The sequence below is a fragment of the Heteronotia binoei genome, chromosome 14 (genome assembly GCF_032191835.1).
Source record: "Heteronotia binoei isolate CCM8104 ecotype False Entrance Well chromosome 14, APGP_CSIRO_Hbin_v1, whole genome shotgun sequence".
NCBI lineage: Eukaryota > Metazoa > Chordata > Lepidosauria > Squamata > Gekkonidae > Heteronotia > Heteronotia binoei.
Genome location: NC_083236.1, coordinates 46,611,151 through 46,638,901, shown reverse-complemented (window position 1 = coordinate 46,638,901; position 27,751 = coordinate 46,611,151). Strand labels below are relative to the sequence as shown.

The 27,751-nt window shown below is 45.7% G+C and overlaps 1 protein-coding gene across 1 annotated transcript in view; it reads right to left on the bottom strand.

The window, feature by feature from the left end:
- The window catches only part of SLC7A10 (solute carrier family 7 member 10), a 76,634-nt gene that overhangs the window by 3,092 nt on the left and 45,791 nt on the right, over nt 1-27,751 (bottom strand). The window contains exons 3-9 of the mRNA XM_060254372.1: nt 19,877-20,028; nt 18,451-18,576; nt 16,487-16,640; nt 12,899-13,022; nt 12,683-12,786; nt 7,643-7,739; nt 773-922 (exon numbers count right to left, since the gene is read on the bottom strand). Of these exons, the coding sequence (XP_060110355.1) occupies nt 773-922; nt 7,643-7,739; nt 12,683-12,786; nt 12,899-13,022; nt 16,487-16,640; nt 18,451-18,576; nt 19,877-20,028 (907 nt within the window). The remainder of the gene's footprint in view (nt 1-772; nt 923-7,642; nt 7,740-12,682; nt 12,787-12,898; nt 13,023-16,486; nt 16,641-18,450; nt 18,577-19,876; nt 20,029-27,751) is intronic.

Sequence of the window (27,751 nt, the reverse complement as noted above, 5' to 3'; positions counted from 1 at the left end):
GTTTAACTCATAAAGGAAACTTTCAAACTCCAAAACTACTTCAGTCTCAAAGAGAAAGGGAACGATCATTATTCATCCTAGGTAATATCCAGTGGACTTCTGCAAAGTAGGGATGGGACCTGGGGATCTCCTGGAATTACAGCTTGATCTTCAGACTACAGAGATCAGTTCTCCTGGAGAAAATGGATGCTCTGTAGGGTGGACTCTATAGCATTGTATCTGACTGAAGTCACTGTCCTCCCCAGGCCCCACCCCCGATCTCGGAGTTTCCCGACCTGGAGCTGGCAACCCTTCCCCCCATCCCCTGCCAGTAGCCGGGGGGACTTGGCAGCCCTACACAAAAGTCACGTCAAAATGTGTATACTGCAGTTTCCAGGAAACTGACACATCTGCCATACCATCTCCCACTCACTGAAAAGCTGTTCTTTGTATAAAGCCTTAATGCTGACTCAGGTCCACCATCCATCATTCTTGTTTTCCTTGCCATTGCCAATATCATAATAAGGAAGGAACGTGGCAGTGCTGTGTAGCACTTTCTCACTGCACAAATGTTTTCCTCTGAGGAATATGGGCTGGCGGTGATAGATTTATTCCAAGGATGCACGGCTGACCCGTTTATTCTCTCCATGCCACTGAGAGCAGATGCAAGAACAGCAACTTCTGTTTTCCCTTCCTCTGCCCCCCAGAGCATCATGGGAAGTATTTTATGGAAATGAGTAAGCACAGGCCCCAAAACTGTAACACATCATTCACATAGCTCCAATATTTTCACCTTGATTGGTCTGAAGGCTTTGGGTTTCTTCCAGCGTAGCACGATCAGGCCTATTATTGTCACACCGTAACAGAGGTAGTTAATAAATGACACGTAATTAATTAATGTGTATGTGTCTCCAACAAGCATGATGACGACAGTGGCCATACACTAGGGAAAGAGAAAGGGATGCTCAGTCAGGCGTTATTGGAAATAGTATTTTAAGTGCACTCATAGCAGAAATTATTAGGCATATGCATCTCTCTCTCTCTGGCTTTTTTTGTAGCAGGAACTCCTTTGCATATTAGGCCACACACCCCTATGTAGCCAATCCTCCAGGGCTCTTCTTACAGGGCCTATTGTAAGGGGTGTGTGGCCTAATATGCAAAGTTGTTCCTGCTACAAAAAAGCCCTTTGTGTGTGTGCATGTTTATATGTATATGTGTGTGTGTGTGTGTGTATGCATGCCTCATTTTTGGCAGGAGCTCACAGGAGCAGAACTCTAGAACCTCTAAATTTTATTAACTTACCCTCCAAATACTTGCTTCTGGGCTCCATTGTTTAAACCCCATGTGAGAATGTTGCTGAACTCTAAAACTGGACAAACTTTCTAATATTTTTCCCCACACACAAAAAAAGAGAAAATAAACACAACATATAAAGCAGACAGATGGAAATCTTCATCATGCCATTGTGGCCACATAGGAGAAAGTAATTTAAAAAGTATGATAGGAGAAAGGTTTTATTACGACAATTATAATTCAAGAAGCATTTTAAGATAGATGCTGAGCTAATATAATTTAGTACACCTTCCTGTGATGTCAGGGGTGTGTGGCATATGCAAATGAGTTGTGCAAATGAGCTCTGGCGCCTCTTTTTCTACTATTTATATAAAATATACTCCGAAACTACTTAGTCCCTATCAGTGTTTGCATCAAGTGTGGGATTCTGCTGTATTGTCTCTGAATTGCTGAGTAAGTTTATGCCTGGATCCAACTAACTTTTCCACATGCTGAAGAGGCATCTTCATAACATCTCATGGGACCTAAGGGCACATAAGTCCTGCAGGACAGAGCCTGCAATGAGGAGTGGAACCAGACAAGTTAGGTAGAATCCTGCTATTAATATAAATTGAGAACGCAATACTAATCATCCCTCATATAACTCCCCAAAGTGCTAGGTTAACAGTAGGCAATTCAACTGCATTTCTTTAACATCATCTTCTGAGGTCAGTAAAATGAATACCCAGCTTGCTGGGGGGAAAGTGTAGATGATTGGGGAAGGCAATGGCAAACCACCCCGTAAAAAGTCTGCCGTGAAAACATTGTGAAAGCAATGTCACCCCAGAGTCGAAAATGACTGGTGCTTGCACAGGGTTCTCTGCATTAAATTGCACCTTAAGAACATAAGAGAAGCCATGTTGGATCAGGCCAGTGGCCCAGTCCAAAGCTCTGTGTCACACAGTAGCAAAATTTAGCTGCCACCACCTCCTGGGGCAGTGAATTCCACATGTTAATCACCCTTTGGGTGAAGAAGTACCTCCTTTTATCCGTTCTAACCCGACTGCTCAGCAATTTCATTGAATGCCCACGAGTTCTTGTATTGTGAGAAAGGGAGAAAAGTACTTCTTTCTCTCCATCCCATGCATAATCTTGTAAACCTCTATCATGTCACCCTGCAGTCGACGTTTCTCCAAGCTAAAGAGCCCCAACCGTTTTAACTTTCTTCATAGGGAAAGTGTTCCAAACCTTTAATCATTCTAGTTGCCCTTTTCTGCACTTTTTCCAATGCTATAATATCGTTTTTGAGGTGCGGTGATCAGAATTGCACACAGTATTCCAAATGAGACCGCACCATTGATTTATACAGGGGCATTATGATACTGGCTGATTTGTTTTCAATTCCCTTCCTAATAATTCCCAGCATGGCGTTGGCCTTTTTTATTGCAATCGCACACTGTCTTGACATTTTCAGTGAGTTATCTACGACGACCCCAAGATCTCTCTCTTGGTCAGTCTCTGCCAGTTCACACCCCATCAACTTGGATTTGTAGCTGGGATTCTTGGTCCCAATGTGCATTACTTTGCACTTGGCCACATTGAACCTCATCTGCCACGTTGACGCCCACTCACCCAGCCTCAACAGATCCCTTTGGAGTTCCTCACAATCCTCTCTGGTTCTCACCACCCTGAACAATTTAGTGTCATCTGCAAACTTGGCCACTTCACTGCTTACTCTCAACTCCAAATCATTAATGAACAAGTTAAAGAGCATGGGACCCAGTACTGAGCCATGCGGCACCCCACTGCTTACTGTCCTCCACTGTGAAGACTGCCCATTTATACTCACTCTCTGCTTCCTATTAATTAGCCAGTTTTTGATCCACAAGAGGACCTGTCCTTTTACTCCATGACTCTCAAGCTTACTTAGGAGTCTTTGATAAGGAACTTTATCAAAAGCTTTCTGGAAGTCAAGGTAAACAATATCTATCGGGTCTCCTTTGTCCACATGTTTGTTCACCCCCTCAAAGAAATGTAACAAGGTTAGTGAGGCAAGATCTTCCCTTACAGAACCCATGCTGAGTCTTCCTCAATAACTCGTGTTCATCAATGTGCCTACTCATTCTGTCCTTGATAATGGTTTCTACCAACTTTCCCAGTATTGAAGTCAGACTAACTGGCCTGTAGTTTCCCGGATCTCCTCTGGAACCCTTTTTAAAGATGGGGGTGACATTTGCTATCTTCCAGTTCTCAGGAACGGAGGCAAATTTCAGTTAAAGATTACATATTTTTGTCAGAAGATCCACAAGTTCAACTTTGAATTCTTTCAGAACTCTTGGATTTATGCCATCCAGGCCTGGTGACTTATTAGTTTTTAATTCATCTATCGGTTGTAGGTCCTCCTCTTTTGTCACCTCAATCTGACTTAGGTCTTTCAACACCCCTTCCAATATAAGTGGTTCTGGAGCAGGCGAACACTTCTCATCTTCCACAGTGAAGACAGAGGCAAAAAATGCATTCAGCTTCTCAGCCATTTCCCTATCCTCCTTCAGTAATCCTTTTACCCCTTGGTCATTCAAGGGCCCCACTGCCTCCCTGGCTGGTTTCCTGCTTCTAATACAGTTGAAGAAATTTTTATTGTTGGTCTTTATGTTTTTTGCAATATGCTTCTCATAGTCCCTTTTTGCCTGCCTGATCACAGTCTTGCATTTGATTTGCCACGGCCTGTGTTCCCTTTTATTAATCTCACTTGGACTAGCTTTCCACCACTTAAAGGAGTCCTTCTTACCTTTTACAGCTTCCATTACTTTGTTTGTTAACCATGCAGGCCTTCTCTTATACCTGTTTGTACCTTTCCTAACTTGTGGTATATATTTTATCGGAGATTCTAGGATTGTAGTTTTAAATAGTCTCCAAGCTCCCCCAAGGCTTTTGACAGTATTTACTTTTCCTTTCAGTTTCCTCTTCACATGCCTCCTCATCGCAGAGAATTTACCCCTTTTAAAGTTAAACGTGGCTGTGCTGGTCTTTTGGAGCAACTCTCTATTTATACAAATGGTGAAATCAATAACGTTATGGTCACTGCTCCCAAGTGGTGCGATCACTTTTACATCTCTCACCAAGTCTTGGGCATTACTTAGGACCAAATCCAGGATCGCCCCACCCCTGGTAGGGTCAGAGACCATCTGCTCCATAGCAGTCATTGAGAACATCTAGAAACTCAATCTCTTTCTCTCAACCAGAACACATATTGACCCAATCAATCTGCAGGTAGTTAAAATCACCTATGACGACACAGTTTTTACGTCTAGCCACTATCTTTAATCCTTCCATCATATTATAATCATCCTCTATCTTTTGATTTGGTGGGCGATAACAAACTCCCATAGTTAAATTTCCCTTTGGGCCCTCTGTTTCAACCCAAAGCATTTCTAGAAAGGAATCTAATTCTCTGATCTCAGTCTTACTGGAGCGTATGCCCTCTCTGACATACAGAGCCACCCCACCTCCAGCCCTTCCCTCCCTATCCTTCAGATATAACTTATATCCAGGAATCACCGTGTCCCACTGATTCTCCTCATTCCACCAAGTTTCTGAAATTCCCACAATGTCTATGTTTTCTCCCAACACTAAACATTCCAACTCGCCAATTTTACTTTGAAGACTTCTAGCATTTTGTACAAACATCTATAATTTCCCAGGCAAGCTAGGCCCACCACCTTCCTCCTGCCGCCTCAAGACTCTGGCAGGCAGTCCATTCTGTTTGTCACCATCTCAGTGGACAACTCTGATCCATTACCCAGTAGAAAAGTAACAGCTAATCCTTCATCTCTTTGAGAAGAGTCCTCCCGAACCAGAGACATTTCATCTCCTGTCGGCTTTCCCCCAAGATTTAGTTTAAAAACTGCTCTGCCACCTTTTTGATTTTAAGCGCCAGCAGCCTGGTTCCATCCAGGGACAAGTGGAGACCGTCTTTTTTGTACAGCTCCCACTTGTTCCAGAAAGCATCCCAGTGCCTAACAAACTTAAACCCTTTCTCCTTACACCATCGTCTCATCCACACATTGAGACTTCTAATTTGTGCCTGTCTCTCCAGCCCTGCACGTGGAACAGGTAGCACTTCTGAGAAGGCTACCTTGGAGGTCCTGGCCTTAAGTCTCCCGCCTAGCAGCCTAAATTTTTCCTCCAGGACCTCATGACTGCATTTCCCCACATCGTTGGTGCCAACATGCACCATGGCCACTGGCTCCTCCCCAGCACTATCTATCAGCCTATCTACTACACACGTAATGTCCGCTACCTTCGCACCAGGCAGGCAAGTCACCATACAGTCAGTACGCGGTTTTGCCACCCAGCTGTCTACTTGCCTAAGGATCAAATCACCAACTACCAAGACCCCCCCTCTCTCCCTGCCCAGGGATGGTTCCTTGGCGCGAAAGGATTCCCGCTCACCAACTGAAGAAGAGGTCCCTTCTGAGGGCGCATTCCCCTTATCCTCAGCCCGGTGCCCTGTTCCCTCTCGACCCTCATGCTCCCTGGCAGCAACAGGGCTGCCACGTTCAGAGCGGGGCTCATCTAACACATCCCCGAGAGTCTTCCGTGAGTGCCTAACTGACTGTCTCTGCTTCTCCAGGTCAGTCACTTCAGCCTCAAGGGTACGAACTCGTTCCCTGAGGACCAGGAGCTCCTTGCATCAAGCACACACCCAAGACTTCTGTCCTGTGGGCAGATAGTCATACTTGTGACACTCAATGCAAAACACTGGAAAGCCCCCACCCCCCTGCTGGCATTCTACCGTCATGATAGCTTTTTAAAAAAATACAGTCCCCTTTTAAACCCTGTTTGTTTATGTGGCTCCCCGCCTGAAGAGTCTACTTACCTTATCGGGAACACAAGGAATCTGGGTTCCTGGTCCTTACATAGCCCCCAGGCTAAGAGCCACAGGCCAAGAGCCCTTTAGCTCGCTGGCAAGGCGCAGCTTAATAATGCAAAGAGGGTGGGGAACACAGCCACCTTTACCTTTACTTTATCCAAACAGTGTGGAGGACATTCAGTACAATTTTGAGAACTCTTAACAGTTAACCAGAAATGTAACTAAAGGAGGAATTCACTGCTTTGATGTGTTGCTAATGCGGCAGTGAGAATTTGCATGGGGCCTCTTCTGTTTTAATGGTTGCCTTCAGGAGACAAGAGTTTTGGAAGGGTTCCCATAAATATGAAAAATGCTTCTTTGTAGTTGGTCATCAATTCGGCTTGTTCTGGCTTGGTCCTGTAAACAGGAGACTGATAGGCTGCTCAAAAATCCTTTCTAAAACCCACCTGACTGTTCTGGCTGTTGGCTTCAACATGAGAGCAGCAGTCTATAAACCAGTATTATGACATTAATAAATTCCAGTGGAGTAGTTGTGTTAGTCTGTTGCAACAAAAGAGTCCAATGGCACTTTCTGAACTAATTGTCTTATGGTAGTGTAAGCTTTTGTGGCCTTTGTCATAAGAACATAAGAGAAGCCATGTTGGATGAGGCCAATGGCCCATCCAGTCCAACACTCTGTGTCACACAGTGGCCAATATATGTGGGTGTGGGTATACACACACACACATATACATACATACATATACACACACACTCACACACATATATATACTGTGGCTAATAGCCACTGATGGACCTCTGCTCCATATTTTTATCCAATCCCCTCTTAAAGCTGGCTATGCCTATAGCCACCACCACCTCCTGTGGCAGTGAATCCCACATGTTAATCACCCTTTGGGTGAAGAAGTACTTCCTTTTATCCATTCTGACCCGACTGCTCAGCAATTTCATTGACTGCCCATGAGTTCTTGTATTGTGAGAAAGGAAGAAAAGCACTTCTTTCTCTACTTTCTCCATCCCATGTATAATCTTGTACGCCTCTATCATGTCACCCTGCAGCCGATGTTTCTCCAAGCTAAAGAGCCCCAAGCGTTTTAACCTTTGTCTCAGGCAGATAAACTATAACTGTGTTGCCGTAGTCCTTAAGGCGAGGGTGGCCAAACTGCAGCTTGGGAGCCACATGCGGCTCTTTCACACATATTATGTGGCTCTTGAAGCCCCCACTGCTCTGTCAACCAGCTTGGAGAAGGCATTTGTCTCTTTAAATAATTTCTCCAAGCCAGCCGGCAGCTTGGAGAATGAATTTAAAGTTGCTTTCTTTCCATCTCTCCACCCATCTATTTGTCTTCCTTCCTTCCTGAACTGCAGCTCTCAAACATATGACATTCATGGCTTGCGGTTCTCAGATGTCAGGTGTTTTATTCTGTGTGGCTCTTACATTAAGCAAGTTTGGCCCACCTCTTCCCTAAGGTGTCATGGAGCTGTTCTTTTGCTTAACAGGGAAATAGTGAAACTTACACAGACCAGGAGAGCTGGAATTGGTGTGCAATGTTTGACATGAATCATAGCCAACAGGCTGGGTAAATGGCCTTCTCGAGCACCGGAGAAACATAACCTAAAAAAGAACAAAAATCCAACATATTACATCCTTGAATATCTTTTTTCTTCTGGCTACCAAAAGGCAAAGGTCAACTTGTAAGGTCTTTAAAAGTGTAAATAAATAATACCTATTAGCAAGGTTTAAAAACAAAGAAAAGCTAAGCTGCCAAAGTCCTGTTTATTGCTACACACCTATTCATTTGATATAACTGAAGTTCACAATACAGTTGCTCTGAATTTACATCCTAAAACATTTTTGATGTGAAAAAGTGTGCATATAAAGAATTCACAATGCACCTGTAGCTTCCCTACTTTTATAGTGTTTTTCCCAGACCACTGCCATTTTGGCTTCTTCTCTGCCCTTCAATACAAGGCTCCAACCAGTCAGGGATCACACCAGTGCCCATAATGATGTCATGAAGCCAATCAGATTTGGCTGCCTGGTGATATCACTGAAGATTAACAAAGTCCCACTGGCCTAACCCAGTAGCCCCCATTCAGCTCTGCTTGCTGCAAAATGTGTATTTGATGGTGCATCTAAGCACTCACTCCAAAGTGAGCAAAACAGCAAGAATACAAAATACCACTGAGTCAATTCTTCCCATTTGGTTGCATTGTGTGGAGCTGGTTTCATAGCCATAGCACATCACAGCAAAATGGAGCGCTGATCCCTTTTGCCAAGACAAAAAATGATGCATCCCTTTGCTCCTGGCTCACACTTGCCAACATGCATTGCTTAAAACTTTGGCAAGGATAGGGAAGGGTTCTTTTGTGGTTGAAGAATTTTTTTGAGAAAACATTGTGGGGGGCCTCCTCCCCCACTTACATTTGGCTTCACTGTATTCCACATGGCACTGTTGGTAGACAGTAGCCTTACAACTTCCAATGGGCATACCCTTAAATAAGTGAGCCAGTTTCTTTCAGAACAGATACTCATACCTAGTTCCCAAAGCAGAACCAGATTAAACCTTGTGGAGGCCCCTAGGCAGCCAAAATCTCGGTGGCCCCCTCACAAATTATCTTAGAATTGGAGCAGCCGCCCCGCTGCCTGCGGTCCCTGCTGCAGCCTTCAGGCACCTTCTCAAAAGCCCCTTTGACAAAGCTGCGGGAGAGAGGCAGAGAGAAGCAAACGTGGCTATGACACCAGCATCAGCTGCACTAGGCAAGTCGGGCAAAGTGCGCCTCAGTTGCTGGCTGTGCATGCAGGCTGGGGAGGCTGCAGGAAGGGGGGAAATGGGAGAAGCATGACCCTAAAGACATGGGGGCCCATAGGCCAGTGCCTGCTTGGCCTAATTGTTAATCCAGCCCTGTCCCAAAGTAATGGTAGTAGCAAGCCATTTCACCTGCTACCTCCATCTCTATCTTTATAACCATACTGGAGACAGACAGCCAAAGATCTGGCTGGTTCCTTAAAATCAGCATGCTGGATTTCATCCTTCCACACTTTGACTCTTGTGGCCAGAGCCTGTCGGAGCGCTCACCCTCCCAAGAAGATTCTGTGCCAGTCTCCCTTTTCCCAATGGGAGATAATGCCTAGAGGCAGCTGAGAAAGCAGTGCAAAATTCAGTTACGCTCTTCTTTAGGCATCCCAGAGGCCACAGAACGTTCCAGCAACTCTTTCTTGCTCCTTTTAGACCTGCAGTCATCCATAGGGCTAAAAAGGAATGCGAGAAAATTGCATTTTTCTCCCCCCCCAATTTTGCAGTGTGGAAAAGAAAGGAGGTGCAGGGCTTTGAGGGGGTGGGCAGTATAGCATCATGACCAGAGGGAAAGGTGGCCACAGTTGAAGAAAGCTGCAGTGGGGGAAATCCGTGTGACTTAGGAGCTTTATAATATTTACAGCCAACCTTATCCAAACTCATGATCCTTTTCTTCCCTACACTGAATTCAAGATCAGTTATTTGGTGGAGGGGGGTGGGGAGCTTTACCATGTTTGCCTTTTTTGAACTGGCTTTAATTCTGTCCAGTTGGATGACCTTGATCAGATCACCAACTTGCATTGCAGAGCTAGATGCGAGTCCAACAGCACCTTAGAGACCAACAATATTTCTGGGGTATATGTTTTTGAGAGTCAAAATTCCCTTTGTCAGATAAGGTCAGGGCTTTTTTTGTAGCAGGAACTCCTTTGCATATTAGGCCACACACCCCTGATGTAACCAACCCTCCTGGAGCTTACAGTTGGCCCTGTACTTATTTATTTATTTATTTCTCAGATTTTTATCCCGCCCTCCCTGCTGAAGCAGGCTCAGGGTGGCTCACAACAGTCAAACTAAAACAATAAAACAGCAAATAAACAATTAAAGTTTTAACAATTAATTAATACCAATTAGATAATTTTAAAACAGTTTAAAACGATTTATAATAATAATAATAATAATAATAATAATAAATTTTATTTATACCCCGCCCTCCCCTGCCGAAGCAGGCTCAGGGCGGCTAACAATACGGTGACCAATGGTACACCAACAATAAAACAGTTACATTAAAAACATTAAATTAAACATTAAATTAACCTTAAAAACCAGAATTAAAACAATTAACTAAAACATTTTTGACGCTATCCTTGACACTCTTCTAGTTGATGTTGATGGCGGATTTCAGTTATTCATAAGCTAATTTAAAAAGGGTGGTCTTGCAGGCCCTGTGCCCGCACCTCCTCTGGGAGTTGGTTCCAGAGATGTGGGGCTGCGGCCGAAAAGGCCCGAGAGCGAGTATTCTGTAGTTTAATTTGTCTTGGCCCAGGGGTAGTCAGTCTGTTCTTTCCTACTGACCTCAGTGCTCTCTGGGGTTCATACGAGGAGAGACGGTCCTTCAGGTAGGCTGGTCCTCGGCCATATAGGGCTTTAAAGGTGATAACCAGCACTTTGTACTGGACCCGGTATACAATCGGTAACCAGTGCAGTTCGCGTAGCCCCGGCCGCACATGTTCCCATCTTGGGAGACCAAGTAACAGCCTGGCCGCCGCGTTCTGCACTAGCTGTAACTTCCGGGTCCGGCACAGAGGCAGCCCCATGTAGAGGGCGTTACAGTAGTCCAATCGTGAGGTGACCGTCGCATGGATCACCGTTGCTAGGTCCCAACAATGTTGGTGCTAGTGTTGATTTCATTAAGTTCAGTGATGTTGGGCATCTACTTATACTTTAATTCAGCTAAAGGCAAGTCGAAATAGGACTGTTGTGCAGGCCTTGTGGAACTGAGCAAGGTCCTGCAAGGCCCTTACTTCTTCTGGAAGTTGGTTCCACCAGTGGGGGGCTGCAATTGAGAAGGCTCTTTCTCTGGTAGCCTTCAGTCTCGCCTCCCTCGGCCCGGGGATTGACAATAAGTTCTGCATTCCAGATCTGAGTAACCTCTGGGGAACATGTGGGGAGAGACGGTCCCTAAGGTAGACAGGTCCTCGGCCATATAGGGCTTTAAAGGTGATAACCAGCACCTTGTAGCGAATCCGGAATAGTATTGGCAGCCAGTGCCATTCCCGCAGCCTTGGCTGTATGTGCTCCCGTATAGAGAGACCCAATAACAGCCTGGCTGCCGCATTCTGCACCAACTGCAGTTTACAGATACGAGACAAGGGCAGCCCCATGCAGAGGGCATTGCAGTAGTCTAGTCTCGAGGTGACCGTTGCATGGCTCACAATTGCGCTCAAGGAAGGGGACCAACTGTCATACCCGCCTAAGGTTAAAGAAGACGGATTTTGCAGTGGCTGCTATCTGGGCCTCCATTGCCAATGTGGGCTCCAGCAGCACCCCCAAGCTTCTGACTTTGGATGCTGATATCAATGGCACCCCATCAAAAGCTGGTAGAGGGATTTCCCTTCCCAGACCGCCACAACTCAGGCAAAGGACCTCTGTCTTTGTCGGATTCAGCTTCAGATGTCTCAGCCTAAGCCACCCTGCCACGACTTGCAATGCCAGGACTAAATTTTCTGGGGCAGAGGCCTGCCAGCCAGCCATCAGTAGATAGAGCTGGGTGTCATCAGCGTACTGATGGCAACCCAGCCCATATCTCCGGACAATCTGGGGAAGGGGGCGCATATAGATATTAAACAACATCGGGGAGAGCACCGCCCCCTGAGGCACCCCACAATTAAGCAGTTGTCTCTGGGATAATTGTCCCCCGATCACCATACTAAGAGCCCTGTAAGCTCCTGGAAGATGGGCTACATCAGGGGGTGTGGCCTAGTATGCAAAGGAGTTCCTGCTACAAAAAAAGCATTAGATAGGGTCTCTCAAAAGCCTGTATCCTCCAAGCCTTGTTGGTTTCTAAGGTTCTCCTGGATTCGAATCTAGCTCTGCCACTGGTGGTGGGGGATGGGAGAATAGGGTTGCCAGAGCCAGGTTAGGAAGCTCCAGGAGATATGAGGGTGGAACTGGGGAGAACAGGATCTCAGTGGGGGTATAGTGCCCTAGAGTCCACTCTCCAAAGCATCCATTTTCTCCAGGGGAAGTGATCCTTGTAGTCTGGAGATTAGCTGTAATTCAGGGGGATCCCCAGGTCCCACCTGGAGGCTGGCATCCTCGGTTCTCTGAACCTTCATTGCAGAATTAATCAATCCCATTTCTACTGCCCGGAGTTCCACATGTATACAGATGAGCACGGGTGGAATTCTAGCAGAAGCTCCTTTTCATATTAGGCCACACGCACCCCTGATGTAGCCAATCCTCCCAAGAGCTTACAGGGCTCTTCTTACAGGGCCTACTGTAAGCTCTTAGAAGATTGGCTACATAAGGGGTGTGTGGCCTAATATGCAGAGGAACTCCTGCTAGAATTCCACCCCTGCAGATGGGACACAACAGGACTAATAAATGCAAATTATCAAGTAAGTGTCTTAGAAGGAACAAGCAACAGGATCCTGTTCAGGAACCCGAAACATTGCAGCTAGTAAAGAGAAACAATTCCAATCCCCTCCCCCCTTTCCAAAATGAGAGAGCATTCAGGGAAAAAAATCGTACTTCGTCTAACCTTGATGAGGTAAAAAGGTATCCATTTATTCCTCCAAATGTAGACAGAGCCACAGAGACTGGCATAACCCAGGAAAAATAGCCCAGTAACTTTTCACCAAATGTCTAAAGCAACAGAAGGTAAGAGAAACTGAAACATACACTGCAAAGCACAAAACAGGGATTTAAAAAAAAAACAAACCCCACATTGTAAGCATCCAGGAATTGTTTTACTTACAACCGCAACAGCATTGGAAGACAAGAGCTCTTGTGGTGACATGGCGGTGAAATAGGCGATGTTTGTGAATGTGTACACAAAGGTCACCAGTGGGATGGATATGAATATGGCACGAGGTAGATTCCTAATAAGAAAAGCGGGGAAGGGGAGGGGGACACGGTAAGAGTTTACATTTGCACATCCTTCAGAATGTGCAGATCCTCGCTGGCTCTGTGTTTGCACAGACAGTACAGTGTTGGTGGAATAAAGTCTGCGGCCTGATTGGTTCTTTCTTAACTTCACTTGAAACACCACCTGGAAAGGTAAGGACGAAGCCCGTGACTGGGTTTATGCAAGCAGTGGAACTTATGCCCTCGGGGGGGGGTTCCTTCCCCCACCTATTCCTGAACAGGTGAACTCATCAAAATTAGGGATCCACGCAATACCCAGCCCAACTTCCCTGGAGTCCTCTGGTGAGCCCAAGCAGAGTTGATTTATTGTTTCCATTTCCAGCATGGGAAATTCTAGGAGATGTTGGGGTCCTAGGATGGGTACACTTTGGAGAGGGGAAGGAGCTTGCTAGAGATGTGACTGTCCAGAAGTGGAATTCTAGCAGTTCTTTTGCATATTAGGCCACACAGCCCTGATGTAGCCAATCCTCCAAGAGCTTACAAGGCTCTTTTTTAAAAGCTCTTGGAGGATTGGCTACATCAGGGGTGTGTGGCCTAATATGCAAAGGAGCTCCTGCTAGAATTCCACCTTTGTGTGACACTATAGAGTCAGCCTTCCCAAGATACAGTTTCCTCTGTGGGAGCTACTCTGTGCATCCTGAAGATCAGTTGTGTGAGAACTCCAGGCCTCACCTGGAGGTTGGTAGCCCGTGTGCATGCATGTGGGTTGATGCTGGTCTCCCAGTTTGCTGCACCAAACCCAGCCAAGAACTGGGGGAACACAATACTAAGAAGTCACAAAAAGTTTAAACCAATCACTGACCTAAAAAAAGGCTACTGTGACTCAAGATTACTATGAATTATAACGAATAATACGATTTTAATACTACTAGACAGAACAGGTATACATTTGAAAATACGTATCATTCAATATGTGATGTCAAGCATTCATTCACGATGTCTACAAGCGAAATTCGTAGTAGATAGATCTAAGTCCATTTCCATTAATCCCATGAATCACACTATGCAACTTTCATTTCCTGTTTCAATAATTTCCTCAGGCACGGGATTATTAAAAAAACCCCAAACACTGGTGAAGACACAACTTTACAATATTCCAATGGCTCCAAAAGTCTCTGCTTGACATCACATATTGAATCGCAGCCTTTTTTTAGGTCAGTGGAGGAAGGCAAAAAAAAGATACAAATCTGCTAGCTTCTGCCTTTTTCCAAAGGTGTTTTGGAAAACTTTGAGAGGTCCCTTCTCTTCCAAGTACTCTATGATGTGTGAACATTTTAGGGGAGGGAAAGTGTCATTTTGTGCTGTTTGTGCAGAGGAAAGTGAGGTTGTCTGTGTTACACATGCAGTCATCACTGGAGACAGTGGAGTCCTGATTGCAATGCACATAATCAGCTCACTGAACCACTGATTTACAGATGGGAGAAAGCAAGGTACAGGAAATGGGGTCAGGATTGGGTCTCCTGGCCCCACTGCCAACCTTCATGCACTGCTGGAAGGGATTTATATCAGTAGAAAGAGATTTACTGACCTCTCATTATTTAGCAGCCTAAAAGGTCCCCAAAATGCTGTTCCTGAAGACAGTATGGTGGAGAGAGTTGAAGGTCTGTACTGGAAAGTGAGAATTGGCAAAAACTGCCTCCTTTCTACATAGGGCCAAAGAAGTTCACTTGGAAGCATTCAGAGGCACGCTATAGCTTAAGAATAGGTGTGGCTGGGAAGATGTACTCTTAAAAATGTATGGCATGACATTAACAAAAACATACATGCAAATTATAAAGTGAAATATATGTGAAGTAAAAAAAATATTCATGTACAATAGGGTGCATGAATGAATACAAGCAGATATAAAAAAAGTTCCAAGACAAGATCTTATCATCTGTACAGACTGTGGGAATGTGGGACTGGATATCGTAAAGGTGCAAGCACTGGTCGTTGCCAACCCATGGGATGATGTCACATTCTGATGTTTTCTTGGCAGACATCTTAATGGGGTGGTTTGCCATTACCTTCCCCAGTCATCTACACTTTACCCCCTAGCAAAATAGGTACTCATTTTACTGACTGTGGAAGAACGGAAGGCTGAGTCAACCCTGAGGCGGCTATCTGAACCCAGCTTCTGCCAGGATCGAATTCAGGTCGTGAGCAGAGCTTGGAGTGCAGTACTGCAGCTTTACCACTCTGCGCCACGGGGCTCCTGGATATCATAAACTGCTGTCCAAAAGTGGCAGAGCACCTGCTTTGCATGCAGAAGGCCCCAAACCCAGTCTTTGGGATCTCTTGTGAAAGGATTTCGAGAAGAGAGATCCCATTGCCAGTCCAAGGAAACAATACTGAGCAAGACAGACCAAAGGTCTGATTCAGTATAAAGTCGTTTCACAAGTGCATAATATTCTAGGACTGATACTATATAGAACAGGGTGTCAAAATGTGGTCCAGAGGTCAAATCAGGCCCCCAGAGGGCTCCTGTCAGGTCCCCAAGCAACTGATTGTCATCTTCCTTCTCCCACTCTCTTGCTTCCTTCTGCATCACAGCTTGCTTTGCAAAGCTTGCTCAATTGCACAGGAGTTACGGAGAAAAATCTGTTTTCTCCATTGGCTGAGGCTCCTCCCTTGGGGAGGAAGTGGAGATAGGCAGAGCTTGATTAGTTAGGCTCTCTCAATCACACAGCAGAGTTTCTGAGCCAAGCCTCTCTTCCTTTTATTGGCTAAGCCTCCTCCCCCTCCTGGTCCCCTGAGGAAGGAAGGAAAGAGCCAGAGCTTCCTTTGCCCCATTCCCTGAATCCCATGGGAGAGATGCAAAGAAAGCACCTTTAGGACCAATGAGTGCTAATGCTTTAAGCATTTTTTTTAAAGTTAAAAAATTTATTGTGTTTGTCTCCTTTATAAAGTTTGCATCTCAGCTACTTGGCAATACATTTTATGACACACAGGGCCCAGCCCGACAAAGTCTCATTTATGTCAGATCCAGCCCTCATAACCAATGAGTTCGACACCCCTGGAGTTTTGAATGCATATATCTTTTTTGTATGGAGATTCTGACATTTCAACATTAGCCATTCTTTCCCCATTTATTGCCTCTTCAGTAACACCCCTCCATTACCTTTCTGCCTCTCTCTACATCTACTGATCCCTCCAGTTTTTCAGACCCCTACATTCTTTTCTCAGTGTCAGCAGGGGAGGCTGGAAAATTGCCTTTAAATAAAACCCACATTTCCAACCAAACAAAATATAAGCAATTTAAATTTCAAATGTGCCTACTTTGCCAAGTGGGTTCTGCTCCCAGAATTTGGGGTTTGCATTAGCAGATGACAGCTATTCCACGCACACCCCCCCCCCTCCGGACTGCATTTCAGATGCCATGTGGCCAGAGAATGTGATGGGTCTCTCTCCAAACCCAGGCCAGACTGGGAATACTTGCCTGCGAGGATCAACTAATTCTTCTGTTACATAATTTAAGAAGTTCCAGCCGCTGAATGCAAAGGAACCTTGAAGAAAGGCTAACGCCAGGTGCCCCACTGATGGGATCATCCAGAAATTGAAGGCATTGCTGGGCAGCAGTTCTACATAGTTTCCTACAAGCAAAACAAATGCACAGTTTAATCGACGCACGTGTGGAATGGCCAGATGGAGCAGCACTTTGTTGGGAACTGCATAGCAGGCATCACGAAACAAGGAAATCCCCACATGCATCCACCCAACAAAAATCAGGTTTCTTTTCCTCCAGACAGGGCCAAGTTGCAGCCTTGCATAAGCCTGCTGCACATGGTTCTCCTCCTCCTCCAGTGATAAAGTCTAGTGGGAAATGCTTCCAGAAGGCAGGGCCAGTGCTGGGGGTTTTGCCACCCCCGGGCAAGGCCCCGCCCCCCAGTGGGGGAGGGCCCCAAGCGCCGGCCCAAATGCTGGCCTCATTTGCACAATGGGCTCCTCAAGAGCAAATGTCGCCCCGCTCAACCTTCCTGTGGCACAGGAAAGCCACCCCCCCCCACATTGCGGGAAAGCTGAGTGGGGCCAGGTGACCTAGGCAAAGAGGGAAGTGCATGGAGCGCCCTGGCCAGCAGGTGGCATTTTAGGCACTTGCCTTTTCTGCCTAATGGTAGCACCGGCCCTGCCAGCAGGAGATTGGACAGATTCATGGATGACCATACTATCAATAGTTACTAGTCATGGTTACTAAAGGGAACCTCCACATCAGAAGCAGTAAACCACTGAATCCCAATACTACGAGGCAATGTCAGGGAAGGCCTTGGGCTCTATACCATGTTTGTTAGCCTTTCAGGGCAACTGATTGGCCACTGTGTGAAACAGGATGCTGGACTAGAAGAACCACTGGGCTGATAAAGCAGGGTTCTTCTCAGATGATGCTGTTGGGCCAGCCCCACTGCATGTAGGTTTTCTGAGCCAGTTGCTCCAGGGAGAGTAGGTGGAGTCGGTAAGGGGCTTGGAAGCTAAACAGGGTCAGCCATGCTTAGTATTTGGAAAAGAAACCACCAAGGAAGACTGGAGTTGCTATGCGGAGAAAGGCAATGGCAAACCACCTCTGCTTCTTTCTTCCCTGAAACGCTCTGGAGATGGGATTGCCATTAGTTGGTTGTGACTCAAAGACATCTTATTCTTCTTATGTTTTGGCTAGCCTTGTCATAGCAGGAAGGCAACTCAGACCACTGTCCTAGTAATTCTTATATGGACTACTCACCTCACAGACCTTCAAGATAGGGTTGCTGTCTATTCATTCTCCCTGCACCTCTACTTTTGGCAGAAATTGAGCAGCAAACCTTTCCACATCAACTCTATGTTGGACAAAAACTTTGCTTTAAAAACAATTCTATATGTCAAGGACAATACTCCCTCTAAGCTGTGGAGTCTTGTGAGCAAATTTCTGCTTTGTGAGCTACTGGCATTAAAGTTGTGAGCTGCTGCATAAATTAGTTAGCTCTGGGGCCATTTTTCCTGCGCTAAGTCAAAAATGTGTGAGCTGGAGGCTAAAAAAACCTGTGAGCTAGCTCACACTAACTCAGCTTAGAGGGAACACTAGTCAAGAGTGTTGTTAACTGCACAAGAAGAAGGTCCATAAACATAGTGGCCTTAGGTTTTTTTGCTGGAGGAAGGGGGGTAAAGTTCATCTACACTATGAATTATTTCTCAGTTAAACTGGCTTCTTCCTAAGGAACTTGGAAGTTAGTGATGAAAATCCTTGGCCATCTCACCAAACACAGTTCCTAGAAATGAGTATGTGTGGCGGGGGGAGATTCTGTTATTTTCTGTTCTGAGGAGGTTGCTAATACTTTACGTTGAATCGCAGGTTCTCACAGTTGCTTTCAACTCTCAGTATCCTATTTCTAAAAGGAACACCCTGTGGGCATTCAAGAGGTTTCGTGCAAGTACCTTGAAATATCTGTATGAAGCCCACAATAATGATAAGGCCCAAGGCCAAGAGTTTTCCTGCAGTAAATATATCCTGGATGCGAGTTGCCCATCGGACACTGGAGCTGTTCACCCAAGTCAAGAGAACTAGAGAGCAGAGAACAGGATTCAGTCAAAAAGAATGTTTCACACCCTGTGCAATTTTTGTACAGAATTCACCACGGCAGGATATTGTGATGATCACTAGCTTAGAGGAAGCCTGAAAGGGGGACAGACAAATTAATGGAGGATAGGCCTACCAAAGACTGTTAACCCATGATAGCTAAATGGAGCCTCCCAAGTCTAACTGAATACTTGTTCCCGGAGAGCAATGAGGCTCAGTCTAGCTGTGAAGGTTGAACTAAGTGGAATTTTGCTCTTATCCGCAGGGCTTTTCTTGTGATTATAACATTTTCATTTTATTCTGCTTTGAGATCTCTCTATTAAAAAGCACTTGCATACATTTTCTTTCATTATCAAGTCATTTAAAACATTTCAGCATTTATTTTATTCCAGTTTGAGAAATCTCTATTAAAAAGCAGATGAACATATTTTCTGTTATTACTCAGCCAATTAAAATATTTCAGAATGCTGCAGCCACTGGTACCACAGTAGGATATGGACAGAAGTTCTGAAATTGGGCGAGGTTCAGACACATTAAGAGAATTTCACTTAAGGCACTGAACGAAAAGAACGAAGGGCTTCGTCAACCAGATGTCAGCAGTGCCGGTTCTAGGGTGCATGGCACCCCAGGCAGGCTACCTGTCCTCTGCCCCCTGCCCGCTGTCCACAGCACCGCAATGTGGCATTGTGCTCTGTCACCTGCCCCCCCCCCCAGTGTAATCACAGGAGTGTCGTGCAAGACTCGGCCCTAGCCACTTTGCAAGGGCCCAGGCTTCTTCTAAGTTGTTTGAAGAGTGCACTGGAGAAGGCTTCAAGTTCTCCCCTCTCACTTCCAAAACCTGAAGTGAGGGAGGAGTGAAACTCCTCCAGCGTGCTCTTCAAACAAGTTAGAAGAAGTCCAGGCCCTTGCAAAGTGGGTAGGGCCGAGCCTCGTTGCTCCTCTGATCACATGGGTGAGAGTGGAGCGCGGAGCTGTGCTGGGGAAGGGAAGGGAGGGGTGGGTAGCGGGGCGGGGAGACAAACAGGCAATTGTCTTGGGCAGGGGGGGGGATCCCAATCTGGTGCTCCCCCTTACTGGGGCCCTAGGCAATTGCCTAGTTGGGCGAGCTGGCCCTGGGTGTTGGCTACATCAGGTGTTGGAGACAGTCTCCCAGTACATCCCCTTTGGGCAACTCTCATAACTTCCTGTTTCCGGAAGCCACTACATAGCAGCTCTCAGCTGAAGGAGGTGATGCTAGCCATCTCAGAAATACCACCATAAACAAGATGATTAACAAATACTCACACAAACACACCATGGAGAGGACTCTGGAGGCATTGTAGGGGGGGATACAGTTAGGGAACACTGGCTGTAGAACATAGTTAGAAAAAGTCAGTGCAATAACAGCCAGGCTAGTGGGGTACATGATGAGGACCGCACTCCATAGTAGTAAAAACCTGCAACGCAAAGGGATTTCTGTTAAGAACAGATAGTTCTGGAAGTTGCTCGAACATACAACGGCTCCAAATATCTCATCATTATCTTCACAGGAACAGAGATTTCTTTCAGAGTGGCCTTTGAGGGTTTTTCTCCTGCCTCCTAGGTCCCCTTCGTTCCTTACAGTCATTTTTGCATGGGAAGTCAATGAACACTGACACTAAACATTGCACATTGGTGGTAGAACTTGGCGCTAGTGCAGAGATATCCAGTAAGATTGACATGTTTCAAATGTTATATACCACGCCTAGCAAGATTGGACATTATGCTATTGCTGCATCTTCTGATGTCAACATAGTATCCAGGCCTTTCAATGGGATCCCATTATGGACATAATTTAGATCCCACTGAACTATTTCCAAACTCCAATATACATACAACAAAATAATCTACAATTTCACTTTCCCCCCTTTCTTTGGTATTTTTAATGTGTGTGAGTGTGTGTGTGTGTGCACCTGGAGGTCATGCTGATCACTGGAGACTGACCCCTTCTGGGGGCTTGGAGGATATTCAGAGAGGTGGCTGAATAAAGCCTGCCTCTGCCTCCCAGCTCTGGTATTCCAAGAAGGTCTCCCATCCAAGTACTTGCTGGAGTTGACCCTGCTTAGCTTCCGAGCTCTGATGAGATCGAGCTCGCTTGGGTTATCTAGGTCAGGGTGATAATACAGAATTTCAAGGGGGAAATCCAGAATATATTTTCCTGGATTCCATTACCACTGGATATCTAGAAATAATGCAGCCCAGACTATTTTCTGAAATGAAAAATAGATTCAGCCCCCCCTCCATTTTGATATAACTGTTACATTTAAAAATTGTAACATCCCAAATGTTTCAGTGATGAGCCTATAAAAATAATTAGCTGTATGCAAACTTGGTGTCAAACGACTGGATATGAATATAATTCAGTGGAGACAGTCAATATTCAAATTGTTCCATGCTGAGATACAGTGTTCCATGCTGAGACGAATATCCTATTTTTAAAAAATAAATTACATTTCCATGCAGGATTTGTAACTGAGGATTATGAACCACTAGTATCAAAGGGAAAATTCAATAAACAAATACTAATGGGAAAGAAGCACAGTGAAGATTTAACCTTTTGTATTTTTCCTATTATTTTCAAGAGATTTTGTAAATACTGGCCTGTAGGATGAAGCTGTTTGCATCAGCCATATAAGATAATAATAGCAGTAGCTGATAATTGACTATTTACTGAGTTAAGGCAAGAAACTAGCAGTGCAGGCCTAGACATCTTTGTAAGCACATTGAGGGTGTATTTCTGCTTAGCAATGCACTGCAAAACTACTGAAAACTACTTATTTTCTGAGGGCTCAATTCTACCTTACAATTTCTTTCATTATTTTATTCTGCAAATTCAGCCTATCAGAGACCTATAACAGACACACATCCCTTTACTTTAAAGCTTCTGTTTTCATTTATTTATTACAATTTCCCCCTTGATTGTATTGTTGAATGAGTCTTTCACAGTGTCATCCTAAGCGACACTCTCTTGAGAGTATGACTACCAATTCTGGGTTGGGAAATTTCCGGAGTTGAAGAAGAAATTGGATTAATATTCCATCCTATACTCTGAATCTCAGAGCGGTCACAATCTCCTTTCCCTCCCCCACCCCCACAACAGACACCCTGTGAGGTGGGTGTGGCTGAGAGAGCTCTCACAGCAGCTGCCATTTCAAGGACAACCTCTGCAAGAGCCATGGCTGACCTAAGGCCATTCTAGCAGCTGCAAGTGGAGGAGTGGGGAATCAAACCTGGTTCTCTCAGATAAGAGTCCACACACTTAACCACTACACCAAACTGTTGTGAATGGAGCAGGGTTTGGAGAGGGGCGGGACCTCAGCAGGGCATAATACCATAGAATTCACCTTCCAAAGCAACTATTTCCTCCAGGGAAGCTGATGTCTGGAAATCAGTTGTAATTCCAGGAGATCTCCAGGCACCACCTGGAGTTTGGCAGCCATAGGTAAGCCCATTTAATAGACCACCTGAGTAGGATTCTGACGCAGCTTAGTATGGTGCTGTTAATCATGCTCAGAGTACTGTCCTTCCCTATTCACATTTATCTTCCCCATCTTTCCTATGATTTGTGTTGAGACATTTCATAAGAAATGCAGGGCACTGTTTTCTCCTAGTTCTACAGAGGGCAAAAGGTCAGCCTAACTGTAATAAACACAGCATTAAACAGACCCTCTAAAGGCTACCGAGAAATGCAAAGGTTTCAAGTATATGCAAATCTCTCAGAACCATTTCAAGGTTTAATATTCTTGAAGGGATTTGTAACCTAAGTGAGAATTTGGCTCCTCTTAAACCAAAGGTGCTTTTAAATGCAAACCCCTGTTGACTAATCTTCCTTTGACCTTCATTGTAGAAATATCTTATTAAAAATATGGTTGGATTGGACTTTGTTGGTAATTAGAGCCTGGTGTCTTCACAAAATAATTATTAAATGCGCAGGTTAATTAACTCCCAATCAGAAGAGGCTATTTTTATGAGCTAACCAAATAATAATGGAAAGGATTTCTGAACCTTTTAAGCTTTATTAACACTTCATTATTCTAGTGATTGCCATCAGTGCTGAGGGGAAAAAATTACAGGATATATTACATGCTAATTATGGTTTAGAGAGAACTTTTGTTCAGAAGCCTTTTTGATCTTAGCTACCCTCATTCCAACAACCATTCTTGGAGGGAGGTCATTATAAGTCATAATTCCCATTGTACTGAATAAGAACCGTGTCAGAGAAATATGTGATGACTGTACAGAACTTGTTCCTGTTAGATGTGCTGATGGATTCTAACTCAAGAGGGCTTCATGTCTGAATGAATGGAGAGAATGTAAGAACATAAGAGAAGCCATGTTGGATCAGGCCAATGGCCCATCCAGTCCAACACTCTGTGCCACACTGTGGCAAAAAAAAAAAAAAAGGTGCCATCAGGAGGTTCATCAGTGGGGCCAGGACACTAGAAGCCCTCCCAATGTCTCCCCCCGCCTCAAGCACCAAGAATACAGAGCATCACTACCCCAGACAGAGAGTTCCATCAATACGCTGTGGCTAATAGTCACCGCTGGACCACTGCTCCATATTTTTTCCAATCTCCTCTTGAAGCTGTCTATGCCTGTAGCCGCCGCCACCTCCTGTGGCAGTGAATTCCATGTGTTAATCACCCTTTGGGTGAAGAAGTACTTCCTTTTACCTGTTCTAACCCAACTGCTCAGCAATTTCATTGAGTGGCCACGAGTTCTTGTATTATGAGAAAGGGATACAAGAACTCTTGGATAGTTTTCTGAGGGTAGGCATATTGGTCTGCAGAAGAACAACTAGAGTTGAGTCCAGTAGCACATAGAAACCAACGCGGATTTTGGAGTGTAAGCGTTTGAGAGTCAAAGCCTCTTTTGTCAGCTCTGGCAAAGGGAACCTGGACTCTTAAAAGCTTATACCCCAAAATTCTTGTTGGTTTCTAAGATAGGCTAATCAACAGTATTGTGGTTCCCATGTTCAGAGGCAGCGTATTTCCTGAATCCCAGATGTTGGAATCTCCAACAAGAGAACATGCCCTTTTTCATGCTCTGCTTGTGAGCATTCGGAGGTGTCTATTTGGCCACTGCTGGACTCTAGAATTCTGTATCAGATGGACCTTGGTCTGACCCCAGCAAGTAAATCTGTGTTGCTGAATGGAGATTTCATAAAGGTCATATGCTCAGGAAGGTATTCCAATATAGGCCTAGCCACAGGGAGTGACTTGTGTGTGAACGGTTTGCTTCTTGCCCAACTAGAGTAACATGTAAATGGCCCAGCCATGTTGGCAGAAGCTGACTGTGTGGACCTTTCCTTCAGGGAATTCTGTGGCCAGGATCCATGCAGTTAGCATCCACCAACCAAGTCATTTGAATACCACTCCAGCCATGCAGAACCACTCACAGAAAAGCCACTCCTACAGGACTGGGGCTTGTTTGCTGTCAAATTGTTCTTTAAACATGAAGAAAACACCTCTGGAGGCAGAGGGGTGTGTGTGTGTGAGAGAGAGACAAGTTGTTTGAGAGAAGCAGACACCCAGTAATTGATGAGTGATAGATTCAGGAATGGCTTTTTCCCTCAATGAGTGGCTTGCTTGTGGAATGCAATGCTAGCCATAGGATGTGGTGAGGACCACTAATTTAATTAGCTTTCAAAGGGGGGTTAGACAAAATTATAGAGGAGTAAGTTTACCAGGCAAGGATTGGCAACCCTAGGATGAGTGACATCACAACATTACCACTCTAGCAACCTTTGAGCTCTTTGGTTTTATCATAGAATTTAGGGGGATTGCTAGACTATCACAGTGATATGTGACATCACTTCCAGTTATGCGACTGGAAGTGGCATCACTGCATGGCTTCAACATCACTTCCCCCCCTCCCCAAATGTCTTCCACTGCTGCAAGGACTGGAAGCAGGGAGTGGGATGTCTATAATGTGAGACCTGGTCCTCCGTGAGGAAAAGTCCATAGGCAGCTATTGCCCATTGTGGCTAAATGGAACTACTGGGGTTCTTCCAATGGAGGAGCCACTTAAGATGAAACCTAGGGGTTGCCAACTCTGGGTTGGGAAATTCCTGGAAACTTGGGGCTGAAGCCTGGGAAGGGTATGGTTGAAGGGGGGGAAGGACCTCAGTGGGGTTTAATGCCATAGAGTCCACCCTCCCCCCCCCAAAAAAAACAACCATTTCCTCCAGGGGAATTGATCTCTGTAGTCTGGAGATCAGCTGTAATTCCAGGAGACTTCCTGGAAGTTGGCAACCCTAGCTGGAGGAAGGCTAATAAGAAGAGGAGGAGGAGATTGGATTTATACCGCATCCTTCACTCGGAGTCTCAGAGCAGCTTACAGTCTCCTTCCCTTCTTCTCCCTGCAGCAGACACCCTGTGAGGTAGGTGAAGCTGAGACAGCTCTTTCGAGAACTGCTCTTGAACAGAACAGCTCTGAGAGAGTTATGACTGACCCAAGTTCACCCAGCTGGCTCCATGTGGAGGAGTGGAGAATCAAACCGAGTTCTCCCCACAAATTAGACTCTGCACTCTTAGTCACTACTCCAAACTGGCTTGAAGAAGGCTTAAAGAAAGTGGTAGGATATGGGTAGGGATCTACTTAACCGTATTTAGAGGCATTAACCCTTTGAATGGGTCGGAAGGTATAGCCCAGTCTCACTAGAACCTGGACGATAAGCAGGGTCAATAATTGGAAGGGAGACCACCAACAGGGCAGGCCCTAGACTATCTGGCACACTAGGTAAGGCTAATTTCTGGCAACCCCCCTCCCCTGCACTGATAAAGTCATCAAGTCATATGGGGGGGCACCCAATTTAGCACCCCCAGAAGGCTGGTGCCCTAGGCAATCGCCTAGTTTGCCTAGTGGCAGGGCTGACCCTGATCACCAAAAAAGATTCTGTAGAGGAAGGCAATGCCAAACCACCCCTGCTTCTCAGTTCCCTTGAAAGCCCCTTGCTGGGATCAGTTCTTAGATGGGAGACCACCAAGGAAGACTCTGCAGAGAAAGGCGTGGACGACTAAAGAATTGCTCCGCCGCATCATACAGGGGGACTGGGAGGGCTGCCTTGCAGAATTCTTACTATCACAGCACAATATTCCCTCCTTGGCCACAGGCCGCAGCCCTGTCGAACTCCTCATGGGCCGCCGGGTAGTCACCCTACTGGACCGATTGCGCCCAGACAGAGCCCTCGACCTGCAGGAGGTTCCAGAGTCGATCTGGGCACCTCAGGGGCTAGATACGGGGGACTGGGTTATGGCTAAGAACTTTGAGGGGCCCCGCTGGGATTCCGGCAAGGGTTGCCAGGGTGCTGGGGTCTGTAATGTATGAGATTACAACAGAGGGGGGGTCCACCATAAGGAGGCATAAGGAGGCACATTGACCAGCTGAGGTCCCGCGAGAGCCCTGAGGTAGAAGTCGAGGATTACAGTCCTGACAGCCAGACCGCCACCTCCACTCCTTCCCCGTCTGCTGCAGTGGAGGCAGGGGCCCAGAGCCCTGCCCTTCAGGTGGAGCCAGCGGTCACGGAGGCCCGGGAACCGCTGGCTGAGAGTGATACAGCGGCAGCCCCTCCACTCACCACTGCTGCAACTGCATCCGCTCCCCCACCCCCTCCAGGGCTCAGCTAGTCCACCAGAGAGCATCGCAAGCCAGCCTACCTCAATGACTACGTCAGCTAGGCTTGTGAAATAAGTGGGGAGGGATGTTGTATATGTGCTTAGAATTGTATCTATAAGCTGGAGTTCTTGCCTGGCTCACTGGGGCCTGAAGGACAGAGCTTGGGGGACTCAGGAACAATAGGCAGTAGGATCCAAATCCTGCTCAAATCAAGAGCCCCTGACTGGTTTGAATGGTCCAGTCACAGGCAGCGCGGGAACTTTGGATGTGTACATATATAGAGGGCCCTGCAGCCCTAGTTTTCAGTCTTCGTAGGCAGCACTATACCATGCTGTATTCAATAAAAGAACTATGTTCACTACCACCTTGCCTTATTAATGTATAGAACCCACTAAATTATAGGCTGGCCAACCCGTAATACAGGATGCTGGACTAATTGCGTCATGGGATCAGGAGCAGTGTTTACATTTATCCAAGTTTTGCCCTGGGTAAAAAGAAGTTGTGGTGGAGGTTTTCTCACAGTGCTTCAAAAAACTTCCAATACTTGTTTGACTAGAAATGAGAGCAGGGAAAATATATGTACATACACACCAAGGGCAAACACTGCCTCTCACCCCTTCTGGCTCTCCAAAAGACTATTATCTCTGTGTTCAGCCTCAATAAAAACAGCTCTGTAAAGACAAAGCAAGGTTAGATGATCTCCCAGCTGAATTATTGCCACCACGAGGGAGGAGTTAATACTGCCATAAAACTGAACTTTCTGAACAAAATGGGGGGGGGGGGGAGTTTCCATTTTTTTCACATCCCTTTACAACTCTTGGCTTGTTCTTTTTGCCTGATGCCATAAATATTGATTCATAGGAGGTTGTTTAGCCTTGCAAACTGTCAAGCCATTGCAGGAAAAAATTCATTTCAGTTGCCATTGTCTTTATTAAATCTTAACAAGGAACAGTGCCGGATAAAACGCTGTGGAGGCCCCTAGGCAGTTGAAATCTTGGAGGCCCCCTTGCAAATTAACTCAAAGTCTGATCTGGACTAGGCTGCAGCCTGCAGGCACCTTCTTTTTGTTTTGAAAGTTTTATTGGTTTTCTAAAAAGTTGAGGGTAATGGGTAAGAGGGAATAGAAAATTATAGTTACAAATATATCTTAGTCTGCATGTAGTATACTTTCTTAGAATACAGATCTGCATCTAATATACTTTCTTAGTATACAAATATTGTCACATATTATCTCTTAACTTTAAATCATCCACATTTTGATACATTTATGTTGTAAGTCTTCTTGTTAAAGTACCTATTCAAGTGCAGGCACCTTCTTAAAAGCCCCTTTTACTAAGCTGCAGGGGAGAGGCAAACTTGGCAACAATGCCAGCAGCAGCCACACCAGGCAAGTCAGGCAAAGAGCGGCTCCATTGTTGGCTGCTTGTGCAGGCTGGGAGGGCTGCAAGCAGGGGGGAAAGCAGGAGAAAAAGCCAGCCCAGGGCCCCTAAAGGCGTGCGGGCCCATAGGCCAGTGCCTACTTGG